The sequence below is a fragment of the Bos javanicus genome, chromosome 23 (genome assembly GCF_032452875.1).
Source record: "Bos javanicus breed banteng chromosome 23, ARS-OSU_banteng_1.0, whole genome shotgun sequence".
Taxonomy (NCBI): domain Eukaryota; kingdom Metazoa; phylum Chordata; class Mammalia; order Artiodactyla; family Bovidae; genus Bos; species Bos javanicus.
Genome location: NC_083890.1, coordinates 27,237,010 through 27,252,070, shown reverse-complemented (window position 1 = coordinate 27,252,070; position 15,061 = coordinate 27,237,010). Strand labels below are relative to the sequence as shown.

Genomic DNA, 15,061 nt, shown 5'->3' with positions numbered 1-15,061 from the left:
AGTAAAGAGAGTATAGAATATGTTTTAAAATATTACAGCAGTGTATCCATACAATGGAATATTATTTGACTATAAAGGAATGAAGTACTGCTACATGCTACAACACAGATCAACCACAAAAATGTGCTAAAATGTGGTAAAAGTCAGACATGAAAGAGCAGGTATTGTATGATTCCAGTTATATGATGTGTCCAGAAAAGGCAAATCTACAGAGACAGTAGATTTGTGGGGATCGGAAATGGGCCCTGACAAAATGGGTCTGGACACCAGATTTCATCTCAATGTGCTGGAAAAGTTCTAAAATTATTAATAGATAGTGATGATGGTTGTACAACTCTGTAAATACACTAAAATTGATAAGCTGTATGCTTAAAACAGGTGAATTCTATGGTATGTAAAGTATACCTCAATAAAGCTGTTAATAAAGAAAACATTCTAGGACTTCCTAGTGGTTAAGAATTTGCCTGCCACATTGAAACAGGTATAATATCATATATGAAACGAATTGCCAGTCCAGGTTCGACGCATGATACAGGATGCTCAAGGCTGGTGCACTGGGATGACCCAGAGGGATGTTATGGGGAGGGAGGTGGGAGGGGGGTTCAGGATGGGGAACACATATACACCTGTGGCGGATTCATGTTGATGTATGGCAAAACCAATACAATATTGTAAAGTAATTAGCCTCCCATTAAAATAAATAAATTTATATTAAAAAAAAAAAAGAATCTGCCTGCCAACAGAGGGGACATGAGTTCAATCCCTGCACTGGGAAGATCCCACATGCCGCAGAGCAACTATCTTCTTGAGCCACAATTATTGCGCCTGCGCTCTAGAGCCCTCCAGTCGTAACTACTGAACCCCACAGTACCTAGAGCCTGAGCTCTGCAACAAGAGAAGCCACTGCAACGAGAAGCCCCTGTATTGCAACAAAGAGTAGCTCCTGCTCGCCACAACTAGACAAAACCTGTGTGTAGCAATGAAGACCCACCACTGCCAAAAATAAAATACATTCAAAAAAAAATAAGAAAGATGATTTTCTAGTTGAGGAGGGTGGGAAGTGATGGGGTCTGGATGAGCTAGACTGCTCAAGAGGTGCTTTTTGGTTGAAGTAGGGTGATTGACACATAGGAATTCATTATGCTATTCTTTCCTTTTGGGTATGTCTGAAATTTTATATAATAAATACTTGTTGAGATTTACTATTTCATGGCATTTGTCCCAACACCCCAAAAGAGTTCTTTTCAGAGTTTCCATGCAAAGCAGAGAGCCACAGACAGGTCATGTGTGACTGGCTTGGAGGCCTCAGTCCCCAACAGCCTCTCAAGGGCGAGCACTTCCCTGGGACTCCCTCTTCCTGCTCCTAGATCACTCCTGAAGTGCTGAATGGATAATGAATGAACTAGAGATTTGGGGGTTTTAGGGTCTTCAGTGGAAGACACTAGAGAGGCTCTACTATGAGACCTTTCCTGAGACCTCATCCTAAGCCCCGCCCTCACTCACCGGTCATGGCTACAGTGGACACAGGGCCCACGCGCCGCCCCCCGTGCAGGCCGTACAGGTTCATCTTGTACTTGTGTCCAGGCTCCAGGCCCTCAACGGTCACCTCGGTCTCCTCACCCCCGACACGCACCACCTGAGGCCCGTCCCTGCCCTTGTACTGGACAGTGAAGGAGTCGAAGTGGCCCTGGGGGACGGTCCAGGAGAGGCTCAGCGAGTCTGGGGAGGATCCTGTCACCATCAGCTCCCCCAGGACGGGCTCCTCAGGGGGCTCCGGGGCCTCTGTGCTGGGTTCTGTGGGGCTGGGGGTCTCCTCCACCTCTGTGGGGCTGGGGGTCTCTTCTTCTGCAGCTGAGAAGGAGGGATACACAGAGGGTGAGGCAGGGTCCCCTGGAGATGTCCTTGGGTCTCCTCCCGAGCCATGGTCCCCAACTGGGGACCCTGAGGTCAGTTCAGAGGAGCCTAAGGAGGCTGGTGGTCCTGCTCCGTCCACACCTCACAGACATGCCTGGAGTCTCTGGGGTCAGCTGTAGGGGCCAGGACTGCCACCAGCATGGCTCACAGAGGCCCTTCTCTGCCCAGGAGGATGCACTAGTCCTCAGGGAGCCCAGGAGAGGCACAAAGAGCACCATGGCTCAGCCTCGAGGAGAGGGGCCTCCCACACCCCACTCGCCCATCACCTGAGAAGGTGATCCTCCCACTGGGTCCCACCCTGAGGCTTCCACTGTGCACTCACTGGTCACCCCGATGACAGAGACGGGGCCCACGCGCTGGCGGTCGTGGAAGCCGTACAGGTTCATCTTGTACTTGTGGTCTGGCTCCAGGCCTGAGATGGTGACCCCTTTGTCATGCCCCGGCACCCTCACCACCTTAGGCTGCCCGTCCCCGTTCTTGTACTGGACAGTGAAGGAGTCAAAGTGGCCCTGGGGGACGGTCCAGGAGAGGCTCAGCGAGTCTGGGGAGGATCCCGTCACTGTCAGCTCCTCCAGGAAGGGCTCCTCAGGGGGCTCCGGGACCTCTGTGTTGGGTTCTGTGGGGCTGGGGGTCTCCTCCATCTCTGTGGGGCTGGGGGTCTCTTCCTCTGCAGCTGAGAAGGGACACACAGAGGGTGAGGCAGGGTCCCCAAGAGACGTCCTTGGGTCTCCTCCCAAGCCTTGGCTTCAACTCCAGGCCCTGAAGTCAGTTCAGAGAAGCCCATCTTTGGGGCTGGGTGGTCCTGCTTGGTCCACACCTCACAGACATGCCTGGAGTTTCTGGAGTCAGCTGTGGGGACCAGGACCGCCACCAGCATGGCTCACAGAGGCCCTTCTCAGCCCAGGAGGACACACAAAGGTCACCATGGCTCAGCCTCGAGGAGGGGGGCCTCCCACACTCCACTCCCCCTTCCCCTAGGGGGTGATCTCCCCACTAGGTCCCATCCTGGGGCTTCCACCGTCCACTCACTGGTCACCCCGATGACAGAGACGGGGCCCATGCGCTGGCGGTCGTGGAAGCCATACAGGTTCATCTTGTACTTGTGGTCTGGCTCCAGGCCTGAGATGGTGACCTCGTCCTCATCCCCAGGGACCCTCACCACCTTGGGTTGCCCGTCCCCATTCTTGTACTGGATCAGGAAGTGGTCGAACTGGCCCTCGGGGACGGTCCAGGAGAGGCTCAGGGAGTTGGGGGTGGTGTCTGTCACCGCCAGCTCCCCCAGGCGTGGCTTGATGTGAGGCTCAGGGACCTCGGTGGATGGGGTTTGGGTGGTAGAGGGAGATTCTGAAGGTTCATCATCCTCCTCTCTTGGGGCTGAACACAGACACGGAGAGAACAGAGCCTGAGAGAAGGGCACAGAGGCCATGGGGCCTCGGCCTCCTCTGGGCCCTCACGGCCCCCTTGGAAGGAAGCTGAGTGGGCAGAGCTCTTTTGCTCACCTGTCATGGCCTCGATGTGGGCAGGACCAACACGTTGCCCGTCGTGGAAACCGTACAGGCTCACCAGGTATCTGTGGTCAGATTCCAGGTCAGAGATGGTGATGTCATGCTGGTCGCCCCCTACATTAACTTCTTGGAGTTGCCCATTCTCGTCTGTGTATTGGACCTCGAAGGAGTCAAATTCTCCCTCAGTTGCCGTCCAGGAGAGACGCAGGCTGTGTGGGGCGGCCTCCTCCAGAATCACCTCCCCCAGAAGGGGCTCAGATGCTGGAGGACTAAAGGTTGCGGGCTCTGCTTTGATTTCTTCCCTGGGGGCTGGTTCTGAGAGACAGGTAGAGAGGGGTGAGTGGTCTGTCGCTGCACCAAGACTCCAAGAGGATGGATGGAGGGAAGGAGGTAAGGACAAGAGATCAGTAATAAAAAGGACCAACTACTGATACCCAGGGATGAACTTCAAAAGCATCATGCTAAGTGCAGGAAAAACACACAAAAAACTATGTACTGTATGAGTCTGTTAAACAAAACACTTAAAAAGGCAAAACTATAATGATAGAAAGCAATTAGGGGTTGCCAGAAGCTGGGATCAGGGAAACTGACAGCCAAGGAGCATGGGGAAACCTCTAGAGTCAATGTTTTCTATCTTTGTTGTGGTAATGGTCATGACATAGACCAATGGTCATGACCATTCACCCAAACTCACTCAATTATGCTCTTAAAATGGGTGAATTTTATCGTACGTAAATTATGCTTCTATGAAGCTGACCTCTTCCCCCAAAAGAAGGGGTACAGGAAGCTCAGAAATCCTGACTCCATCAGACCAGGAGAGCCAGGTGGGAAGGAGGGACAGCGAATTCCCCCGGCTGCACTCACCGGTCACGGCGATGGCAGAGATGGGACCCACTCGCTTGTCCCTGGACAGCCCGTAGAGCAGCAGCTTGTACCTGCGGGCAGGGTCCAGGCCCGAGACACTGACCTCCCTGCGGCTGCCCTCCACGGGCACCACCTGTGGTTGCCCGTCTCTGTCCCTGTACTGGATCACAAAGGAGTCAAAGTGGCCCTCAGGGACCGTCCACGAGAGGCCCACGGAGTCTGATGTCACACCGGTCACCTGCAGCTCCTCCCCCAGACGTGGTTTTGAGGGACGCTTTGTTCCAGCCTCATCCACAGCTCTGCGGGTCTCTGAGATGGAAACACAGAGAGTAAATGGTTGTTTCTGGAAGGCTGGGTGACACTGAAAGGAAGGACTGAGAGGTCTAAAGACGGGACTGAGCTGTGGCTGCGTCCTGCAGGGCTGGGTCTTCGGGCTTGTGCAAGGAGATGGGTCGGATTCCAGCCAGACAACCAGAGCCAAACAGCAACCATGTTGACAGCCACCACAAGTGACCACAGTGACTCTCCCCAGGGGGCCCTCCAGATCAGACGCCCCCCGCAGGGGCTGCCCTCACCTGTGGTGCCCTCGGTGGTGAGGGGGCCATGGCGCCTCTTGCCCAGGAGGCCGTAGACTAGGAATCTGTACTTGCGGCCGGAGTCCAGAGGGCTAATGGTGACCGAGCGCTCATGGCCCTCCACGGACACCACGCGGGGCCCATCCCTGTCCTTGAACTGGACCACAAAGGAGTCGAAGTGGCCTTCAGGGACCGTCCAGGAGAGGCGCAGTGAGTCTGGGGTGGGGTCTGTCACCCACAGCTCCCCAAGGCGGGGTGGGGCTCCTGGGCTGGCGTCACCTCGGCCAACTGACAGAAAGGAAAGTTTCTTGTGTTTATTTTTTTTTCCAAAATGACTCCTTGACTGCCTCCCTCTGGAGCTGGAAAAATCTAGAACTGCCCAAATCATCAGTGCTTCCCCCAGATATTTCCATCACCATCACATGCCCGCCAGCATCCTCATCAGGCCATGCCTCTGTCCATTAACCAGCGCAGGGAGCAGCCTTCCGTCCTGGGAGAGGTGATCCCCTGGTTTCCTATTTATCTTATTCCACTTGTTATCCAGACTCTAGCCACCGGATAGAGACCATTTCCTTGGCAGGGTGCAGCTTATCACAGGCTTCATCTGCTTATTTCCTTTGACCAAGGAATCCACTGTTTGTGATTTGACTGTTCTTTGGGAAAATCCAAGGGTCCTGGGGACATCAGAGGGGGTACAGGTCCCTGGGGGCAGACAGCTGGTGGGGAGGTAGGATATTATGATGATGGTGACCCTCCTAGGACCTGGTGGAGGAGTGGGGACTGCTTTTGTGTGAGGAGGGGTACAAGGAGAAGAAGGATGCTCAGACAGGAGAAGGATCCGGTGTCTGCCCAAGAAGCCATCCCGGGGCCTGAGAAGGAGCTGGCCTTCTGCCTTCCTGGACAGCGAGGACGCTGACGGCATTGTTATTGTGAGAGTTCTCTGGCAACTGGGAACCCCCAGGGGCAGGGGAGGGCCTGGATCAAAATCCAGGAAAGGGGCATAGCTGGGCTGGGCCCGACTGGGCTGGACTGGGCAGCCAGTCTTGGGCTCTTCTGGTGTTTCTGAGCTCCAGGAAGAGGGCAGGGGAGGAAAGCGGTTCCTCTGGAGAGGCAGATAAGGGACCCAGAGTGCCTGGGCCAGTAGGGCGGGAAACCAGGGTGAGGGTCAGTGGAAAGCTCTCTCTCGGGAGGTGATGGCTACACAAGGCTGAGACTTGGATGTGGAACAGCTCTGGCCTCCCGCCCTTGCTTCCCAGTCCTGCTGTGTCTCGCACTTCCACCTTCCAGGAAGGGTCCTGGAGGAGCCTTCCCCATTGAACAGAAGTAGGAATTACGAGAAGAGGTGAAAGTCAGCAGGGGGAACTGATCCAAGAACCCACTCCATATTCTTGGTTCCCATCTGACTGGGAAGGGAAAAGGCAGCAGGGCTTTTCAAATAAAAAGGAAGAGGTGAATGAAAGGGAGACAGGTGGAAAGGAGAGGTGTTCAGGCAGCGGGAAGAAGGACGGTGGGGCTGGGACCTCAGCTTCGTGGGGGTCCCGCTCACCTGTCTTTGCCTCCACAGAGACTGTGCTGCGGCGTTTCCCATCTTGGATCCCAAAGAGCAGGAACTTGTATTTCCTACTGGGCTCCAGGCCGGGTATGGTGACCTCGCGCTGGTCAGTGGCCACAGGCACCACCTGGGGCTGCCCGTCCCTGTCCTTGTACTGGACCAAGAAGGAGTCAAATTCGCCCTCGGGGACGGTCCAGGAGAGGCCCACGGAGTCCGGGGTCACATCCGTCACCGTCAGCTCCCCCAGGCGTGGCTCCACGGGGGGCTCTGTGACTGGGTCTGGGGGGACGGGAGCTAGGATCCAGGGAGACAGAGAACATGGCTGAGAACTCCGGCGTCAGAACTCCCCCTTCTCAGGGCTCCTGGGCTCCGAGGGCCTCCAGGGGGTGTTGAACTGAGACAGGGAGCAGTTACATCTCTATTTTCACTGGCCTCTAGCATTTGCTTCAGTGATGCATATAGGAAACCAACACGGTGGTACCAGCAGTGCTCGTAACTGTCACCAACAGGAATCACGGATGCTGTCACATCAGCTTAGAATTACTGCAGAAACTTCAAAACACTCTTTACACTCATCACTGCTTCTAAATAGGTTATTAAACAGGCCACAAGTTTCTTGCTATTTAATGAACTAATAGTGAAGTTCCTATATTACTAAATCATAAATTCAAATTTTAAAATACCTTTGATATTTGGATATCAATAGAATAGGTATGGTATGGTAAAATCCTATGCATTTTACTTTATAGATTTTAAGACATTGCTCTGAAAGGGGTTCACTGGTTTCATAGACACCACAGCACAGAAATGGTGGTGGCCTGTCCCCAGAAGGCATGAGGAGAGGGACACGCCAGGAACGGGAGACGCCGGGAGCGGAGAGCAAGGGCCATCTCCCTGAGGAAGGAAGACTCTGGGTTGGCCAGAAGGGAACACAGCTCAGGCCAGGGGGGCCGAGGGCCTCTGAGAAAAGATTCGAGGGATGTGTGTTGTTTAACCCCAGTGAAAAAGGGCAGCAGGGGGAGGTGGTAGCCAGTCCAAGTCACAGCGGGGCTGTGAAGAGAGAGGAGGAAACAGCTGTGGATGATCAGAGAGATAGTATCTGGCTGGACCTGGTTGGAGGGGAGGAAGACAACCCTGCCTGGGGGAGGAGGCGGAGCAGAGATAGAGACTGGAAGACAGGGAAGGTTCCAGCTTACAAGAGGATCCCTGGGGTCAGGGAACAGAACACATGCCTGTGACTGGGGAGGATCTGAGTGAGAGGCTGGGGAGGTGGGGTGGCCCCGGGTGACCAGGGATGGGGACTGCCTTGACCCGCCCTCACTCACCGGTCAGGGCCACCACGGAGAGGGGGCCCACGCGCTGCCCACCATGTAGCCCGTACACGTTCATCCTGTATTTGCGCTCAGGCTCCAGCCCGGAGACAGTGGCCTCTCGCTGGTCTGCGGCCACAGGGACCACGTGGGGCTGCCCGTCCCTGTCCTTGTACTGGACCATGAAAGAGTCAAACTGGCCCTCAGAGACTGTCCACGCAAGGCCCACGGAGTTGGGGGTCACATCTGTTACTGTCAGTTCCCCGAGGCGTGGTTCCTTGGGGGGCTCGGTGGCTGGAGGAGTCTCTTCTGCTTGTGGAGCTGAGACAGAAATGGGGGAGGCTGTCAGGAAAAGCTCTTCTTCTCCTTGGTAGTAATTATCTGCGTTGTTGTGGTGGTGCCCATGGGGTGGTTCTGATGTAAGACTACACTGATTGGCAACATCTGTCTGGCCGACAAGCCTTCAGTAAGTGCCTGCCAGAATCTGGGGCTGTGCTTGGTGGGGAGGGGTGTCAGTCACCACCGAGACCCTGGGAAAGTGGCTGAAGGTCCATCTGCCCATCTCTGGCTCCAAGTCCTCCAGCCAGACCTCCCAGCTGAACCCCAGACTTGGGTGTGCTCAGCATCTTCCTTGGGTGCCTAACTGATCCCAAATTCCAGTCCAAAGCTGAATTCAGGGGCTTTGCCCCACAACTCCTGTTCCTTCCACAGCCTTCCCACCTCATCAAAACCACCGCTTCACTGTCAGAGTCATCCCCGAGTCCTCTCCCCCACCCCACGGCTGGCCTTCGAGTAAGTCCTGTCGGCACCACCTTCAGAAGCTGACTCCCCTAACTCCTAAAGTCCACCACCACCCCCTCTAAGTTGGAAAAGGAAATGGCAACCTCCTCCAGTATTCTTGCCTGGAGAATTTCATGGACAGAGGAACCTGGCAGGATACAGTCCATGGAGTTGCAGAGTCGGACAGAACTGAGCGACTACCACTCACCTCCTCTAAGCACACGGCTCTTACTGGATTGTAGCACAGTCTCCTAAATCCCCCCTCCCCCTCTCCTCTTCACTGTGTTCCCCACTGTTAGCACATTAGTCAGAGCCTGTTCCCGCCATGGCTTCCATCTCACTCAGAGCAAAAAGCCAAGTCCTTACAATGACCTCCCTCCGAGGCCCCACATGTCTACCTCTCACACCACCCTCCTCATTCCAAAACAGTCTTCACTGGTCCTCAGACATTCCATCTGCCCGGAAGCTCTTCCCCAGAGGCCTACGTGGCTTGTCCTCTCCTTCTGGCAGGTCCTTCGTCAGCGAGTCCCTTTCCAGCCCGCTTCCCACCCACTCACCATCTCGCCTACTGGGCTTTGCTTTTCTCCCCAGCTCTTGTCACTGTCTCACACACAGTCCTACAGACATCCTCTGATAGAATGTGAGCTCCTGGGAGGAGCCTTGCCTTGTTCACTATTGTGTCCCCAGCACCAGCACCCAGTGGGTGCTCCACAAATGTCTGTTAAATTAATGAGTGGTATGCACATCTGGGAGAGGCTGAGCTCAGGACCTGCTGGTCCCCATTGCCCAAGAGTGAGCTGAGTCTGGGAGGCACTGCTTATTAGGACCAGCCTGGAAAGTGGTCCCAAGAGGCAAGTAGCAGAGGGGTGGCTAGGTGGGTGGGTTCCCAAGATCCTGTTTCTCAGGTTCCTGTCAGAGGATAAGATTAGGCTGTGTATCATAAAACCTGCTTTCAAAATGGGCTGGTGGGCTTCCCTGGTGTCTCAGTGGTAAAGAATCCACTTGCCAGTGCTGGAGACTCAGGTCCAACCCCTGATCCAGGAGGATCCTGCATGCCACAGAGCAACTAGGCCTATGCACCACAAGTATGGAGGCTGTGTCTAGAGCCCGGGAGACACAACCACTGAGCCCTCGAGCCACAGCTCCTGAAGCCGGCATGCCTAGAGCCTATGCTCCTCAACAAGAGAAGCCACTGCAATAGGCAGCCCGCGCACAGCAACTAGAGAGCAGCCCTCACTCACCACAACCATAGAAAAGCCTGTGAAGCAGTGAAGACCCAGAACAGTTAAAAATAAGTGAAAGTGAAGTCGCTCAGTCGTGTCCGACTCGTTGCGAACCCCTTGGACTGCAGCCCACCAGGCTCCTCCGTCCATGGGATTCTCCAGGCAAGAATACTGGAGTGGGTTGCCATTTCCTTCTCCAGGGGATCTTCCCGCCCCAGGGATAGAACCCAGGTCTCCCACATTGCAGGCAGATGCTTTAACCTCTGAGACACTGACTTAAAAGGGGGAGGTGGGGCTGGCATGGGAATCCCCTGGTGGTTCTTGGTTAGGGCTTGATGCTTCCACTGTAGGGGGCATGGGTTCAATCCCTGGTCCTAAAATCCTACAAGCCATGCAGCTTGACCAAAAAAAAATTTTTTTTTAATTAAAGTAAAAAGTAAAAATGGGCTCGTGATGAGGTCTCAGGAGGACAGAAGTAAGTCTAAGTGGGAAGGGCAAGGATGGAGGCAGCTGAAGGCGGGAGGGAGTAACCACCATGTACTGAGCTTCTTCCAGGTCCAGGAGCCAGGCCAGGCGTTGTGTGTGTTCCATTTAATTTGCCTTTCAACCCTGTTGTTCCTGTAGCTTCCATTTCCTGCTTGCTTTCCACGAGAGAGAAACTGTCCTCACCATCAAGCCTTATCGTTGGTGCTTTGGCTCAGCTGGGGAAGGTGGAATGATAACTACCCATGAGTACTGCAGTCCTCATGCTGCATTTGGTAAAATCCTTTCCCAATTTAGCAATGTTTCTAAAGCTGCATGTTAATTCTTCTCCTAGCAACGGCTCAGCACGTGCTGTGTGCCAGGCATAGTCCCTCGGTCAGCTCAGCGGGCTCCAGCTGCCCATCGCCTTCCTGCTTGGATAATGAGCTCCATCGCACAGCTTAGAATTGAGAAGCCAAGAATGGAATGCAGTTTCTTCAATTCCAAGACTCAATTGTCCTCTACTGCCTCAGTCAGCGCCTGACATAGTCCATCCTTACCTGGGAACCGGGCTTCCCAAGTGGAGCTAGTGGTAAAGAACCCGCCTGCCAATGCAGGTGACATAAGAGACCCAGGTTTGATCCCTGGGTGTAGAAGATCCCCTGGAGGAGAGCATGGCAACCCACTCTAATATTCTTGTCTGGAGAATCCCATGGACAGAGGAGCCTGGTGGGCTATAGTCCATAGGGTTGCAAAGAGTCAGACACAACTGAAGCAACTTAGCATGCACGCATGTGCCCAGGGACCAGAGTCGCTGCCCCAGACAGACAAATGGACCTAGGGTGACCCCAGGAGAAACCTCGGCCACATGTGCTAGGCCTGACACAAGCCTCCACCTTTCTACTTCAGGCCCGCAGGACAGTAAACCACTGAGGCTTTCCCCTCTCCCTACTCTCTGTGCTGACTGAGGAAAGAAAAGAAATCAGGGGTGGAAGACTCTGGACTCTAAGCCAACCAAGTCCCTTTGAGAAATACAGAAACCACGTTCCGGAAACATGTTTCTCCGCTTTTAAAAATCTTTCCCTTTAGAATAAAAGTTGCTTTTGAAAAATCTTTGTCTTTGTTTCAGTGAACAAAGGAGAAAAGAGACGCCCTGTCCCTGGGGCCAAGTTGGGCAGACCAGAAGGAGGGTCACAGAGGCCTGTCTGGGGCCTGGGCCTGGCCCTGGGGCTCTGCAGAGTGGGTGCCCAGGCGGGTCCTCTGTGGTGGCTGAGGGGCCCTGTACCTGGGTGGAGGGACAGTCTTCCTTGCTGTCATCACTCACCGGATGAGTCATAAAGGAAGTTTCCAGCTGCCCTGGTGAAGAGGCCAATATCTCATGTACATTCTAAGAAGCCGAACCAGCCAAAGGGGACAGAGCAGACCCCAGGGTAAGGCCAGACATAATCATCGTAGTGGCCAACACTGCAGCATGTTTACTCTGAGCCAGGCCTGCGCTAATGCACTTAACCTCACAACTGTTCTGTGAAGTGGGCATTATTATCCCCATTTTATGGCTGAGGAAACAAACACAGTAAGCTGAAAACTCGCTCAAGGTGGTGAAGCTGGTTGTTGCCCAGTCCCCAATGAACTGTTCTTTCTAGGTCGTCCCCAAGCAGGGGGTTCTATCGCAGCAAGGGAGGGTGATCTCACAGGGAGGCTGGGGGTCCCTGAGGTGAGGAAAACAGACAAGGGCCCCGCCCTCACTCACCGGTCATGCCTACGGTGGACACGGGGCCCGAGCGCTGCCCCCCGTGCAGGCCGTACAGGTTCATCTTGTACTTGCGTCCGGGTTCCAGGCCCCCAATGGTCACCTCAGTCTCCTCGCCCCTGACACGCACCACCTGGGGCCCGTCCCTGCCCTTGTACTGGACGGTGAAGGAGTCGAAGTGGCCCTGGGGAACGGTCCAGGAGAGGCTCAGCGAGTCTGGGGAGGATCCTGTCACCGTCAGCTCCCCCAGGAGGGGCTCCTCGGCGGGCTCTGGGGCCTCTGTGCTGGGTTCCATGGGGCTGGGGGTCTCCTCCATCTCTGTGGGGCTGGGGGTCTCCTCCTCTGCAGCTGAGAAGGAGGAACACACAAAGTGAGTGAGGCAGGGTCCCCGGGAGATGTCCTTGGGTCTCCTCCCAAGCCATGGTCCCCATTGGGTGCCCTGAGGTCAGTTCAGAGAAGCCTAAGGAGGCTGGTGGTCCTGCTCGGTCCACACCTCACAGACACACCTGGAGCCCCCAGTGTCAGCTGTGGGGACTGGGGCTGCCACCAGCACAGCTCATGGAAGCCCTTCTCTGCCTAGGAAGCCCCACAGAGGTCACCATGGCTCAGCCTCGAGGAGGGGGGCCTCCCACACTCCACTCCCTCATCACCTGAGGGGGTGATCTCCCCACTAGGTCCCATCCTGGGGCTTCCACCATCAACTTACTGGTCACCCCAATGACAGACATGGGGCCCACGCGCTGGCGGTCGTGGAAGCCGTACAGGTTCATCTTGTACTTGTGGTCTGGCTCCAGGCCCGAGATGGTGACCCCATCCTCGTCCCCTGGCACCCTCATCACCCTGGGTTGCCCATCCCCGTCTCTGTACTGGACAGTGAAGGAGTCAAAGTGGCCCTGGGGGATGGTCCAGGAGAGGCTCAGCGAGTCCGGGGAGGATCCTGTCACCATCAGCTCCCCCAGGAGGGGCTTCTCGGGGGACTCTGGGGCCTTTGTGCTGGGTTCTGTGGGGCTGGGGGTCTCCTCCATCTCTGTGGCACTGGGGGTCTCATCCAGGACTTCCTGGGGGGCTGAGAGAAGAGATTAGGCTCTCAGTTGACATGCTTTGCTGGTGACATTAATCATGACATAAAGTACATTTGGCAAGTATACTCTTCAAGCTGTTGGCTTAAGGGTTCCTGTAGCCTTTGTATTAGCCGTTCAGTGACTCATTGAAGGAGACAGCGCTGAGACAGGCCCCTAAACTCCATCGTGTACTGCTGGCCAATTGCACTGGCTGTGCTCTCGTGTCTGAGAAAGGAGGTGAGGCAGGGTGAGAGGAAACTGAGCAATTTTTCCTGGACTGTGCTGACCACAGGAAAGCGGGGGGGCAGCAGGGACTTGTCCCACTTGCATTTCTCCCTGTCAGTTCCTGCCCCTCCCCAGGGTTGCCCAGCTCCCCCCACCCCACTGACCAGGACAGAAAATGGGATGTGCTCTGGCTAAGACCTCCCCAGGCAGCCCTGTCTCTTCCTCCACTTTAGACAAGAGTAGGAGAAAAGGTACGGGAATGGGGCTGGGGGCTGGGGAGAGCCGTGCTCTTCCCTGGCTGGGCTAGAATCACAGCCACGAGGGCATCCACCCACCGTCTGCAGTAGCCAGGTCTCTGCTGAGGCTCCATGAGCTGGGGAAACTGGCACAAGGGAAGCCAGCCCTTCTGTGACCCACTCCCCGGCCCACGGGGGACCACTTTGGGCACAGAAGAGCGAGGAAGCAGCAAGCAAGAATGATAACCCAGACAGGGAAGGGGAAGACGGAAAGGCGGAGAGAAGAGGATACTGGGAAGGGAGAGAGTCGGGGAGAAATGATGGCTTACTCTTCAATAGCAGTTTTGACGTGCTTGGCACTAAGTGCCATGTGTGTACTAACTCATTTAATTCTAATAGCTCTGTGAAGCCGTTACCCTTGTTATTCTCATTTGACAGGTGAGAAAACCGAGGCCCAGAGAGACTCATTAAGTTGCACAAGATCCCAAAGCTAGGATTAACATCCAGGCAGCTGGCCCTAGAGCCCATACTCCCAACCACAATGCTACACAGTCAGGGAAATGTGCTGGACGAGGGGAGGCTGGGCCCTAGGAGGACTGCAGGGCTGGGGGCTGAAAGCGAGCCCTTTGCCCTGCTCCAAGCTGGCTGGGACTCAGCGAGTCAGGGGGGCTGGGGAAATGTGGAGCTCATGGCCCTTGGATTTGCCAGTTCTGAACAAAGCATCGGTGGAGGGAGGGTGTGGGCATCGGGTAACAGAAGCTCAGAAAAGACCACAGCCTCAGCCAGGAGAAGGCGGCCAGCAAAGGCCGCGAGGAAAGAACACAGTGGCTGAGGACACCCAGGGGGAGCACAGCCCAGCAGGAACGGATGATTCTCGGAGCTCAGAATGGCGGAAAAGGGGCCTGTCGTTGGAGGTGGAGAGGCAGGGCCAAGAAAGATGTCAGGGACTGGCAGCTGGATGTGAAATCCTGGGATGTGGGGAAAGAGACGGCGGAGGCTTTGGCAGAATTGGAGCCAAGGAAGAAAAGGTGGAGAGAGGCGCCAAGGGTCTGGGGCCAGGTCCCACTCAGAGGGCTGGGGGTTGGAGGGCAAGGGAGGCCTGACTCACCTGTGGTGGCCACCACGGACACGGGCCCCACACGCTGCCTGCCATGAAGCCCGTAGAGGTTCATCTTATACTTCCGGTCGGGCTCCAGGCCGGGGATGGCGACCTCATTCTCATCACCCGTGACGGGCACTGCTTGGGGCCGCCCCTGGGCATCCTTGTACTGGACCACGAAGGAGTCGAAAGAGCCCTGGGCCACCGTCCAGGAGAGGCGCAGAGAGTCTGCAGTGGCGCCAGCCACTGTCAGCTCCCCCAGCAGGGGCCGCTCTGGGGGCTCTGGGTGGCGGGGCTCCTCTTTCTTCTCTGGGGCTGTAAATAAGAAGGCCCAGGCAGGGCTGAACTGGCAGAACTCCAGGATTGGGGCCTGGGGTTTGGAAGGCTTGTCACACCTGTGGGGGTCTCTACTCGATTAGCATGAGCACCGAACTCTGAGAAGCCTGGCACAGCCAGAGTATGACACACCTTCTGGGCCTCGGGGAGCAGCTGAACAGGATGAAAG

General features: G+C 55.5%; 1 protein-coding gene across 5 annotated transcripts in view; it reads right to left on the bottom strand.

The window, feature by feature from the left end:
* TNXB (tenascin XB) overlaps positions 1-15,061 on the bottom strand; it is a 56,268-nt gene that overhangs the window by 16,992 nt on the left and 24,215 nt on the right. For 3 of the 5 annotated variants that reach the window (XM_061398512.1, XM_061398514.1, XM_061398515.1), the window contains 11 exons: positions 14,566-14,871; positions 12,642-13,001; positions 11,936-12,283; positions 7,736-8,041; positions 6,405-6,704; positions 4,859-5,146; positions 4,284-4,592; positions 3,414-3,734; positions 2,944-3,288; positions 2,237-2,587; positions 1,504-1,851 (listed from right to left, as the gene is read on the bottom strand). In XM_061398512.1, the coding sequence (XP_061254496.1) occupies positions 1,504-1,851; positions 2,237-2,587; positions 2,944-3,288; positions 3,414-3,734; positions 4,284-4,592; positions 4,859-5,146; positions 6,405-6,704; positions 7,736-8,041; positions 11,936-12,283; positions 12,642-13,001; positions 14,566-14,871 (3,582 nt within the window). The remainder of the gene's footprint in view (positions 1-1,503; positions 1,852-2,236; positions 2,588-2,943; positions 3,289-3,413; positions 3,735-4,283; positions 4,593-4,858; positions 5,147-6,404; positions 6,705-7,735; positions 8,042-11,935; positions 12,284-12,641; positions 13,002-14,565; positions 14,872-15,061) is intronic. The other 2 variants (XM_061398513.1, XM_061398516.1) reach the window with 2 other exon arrangements.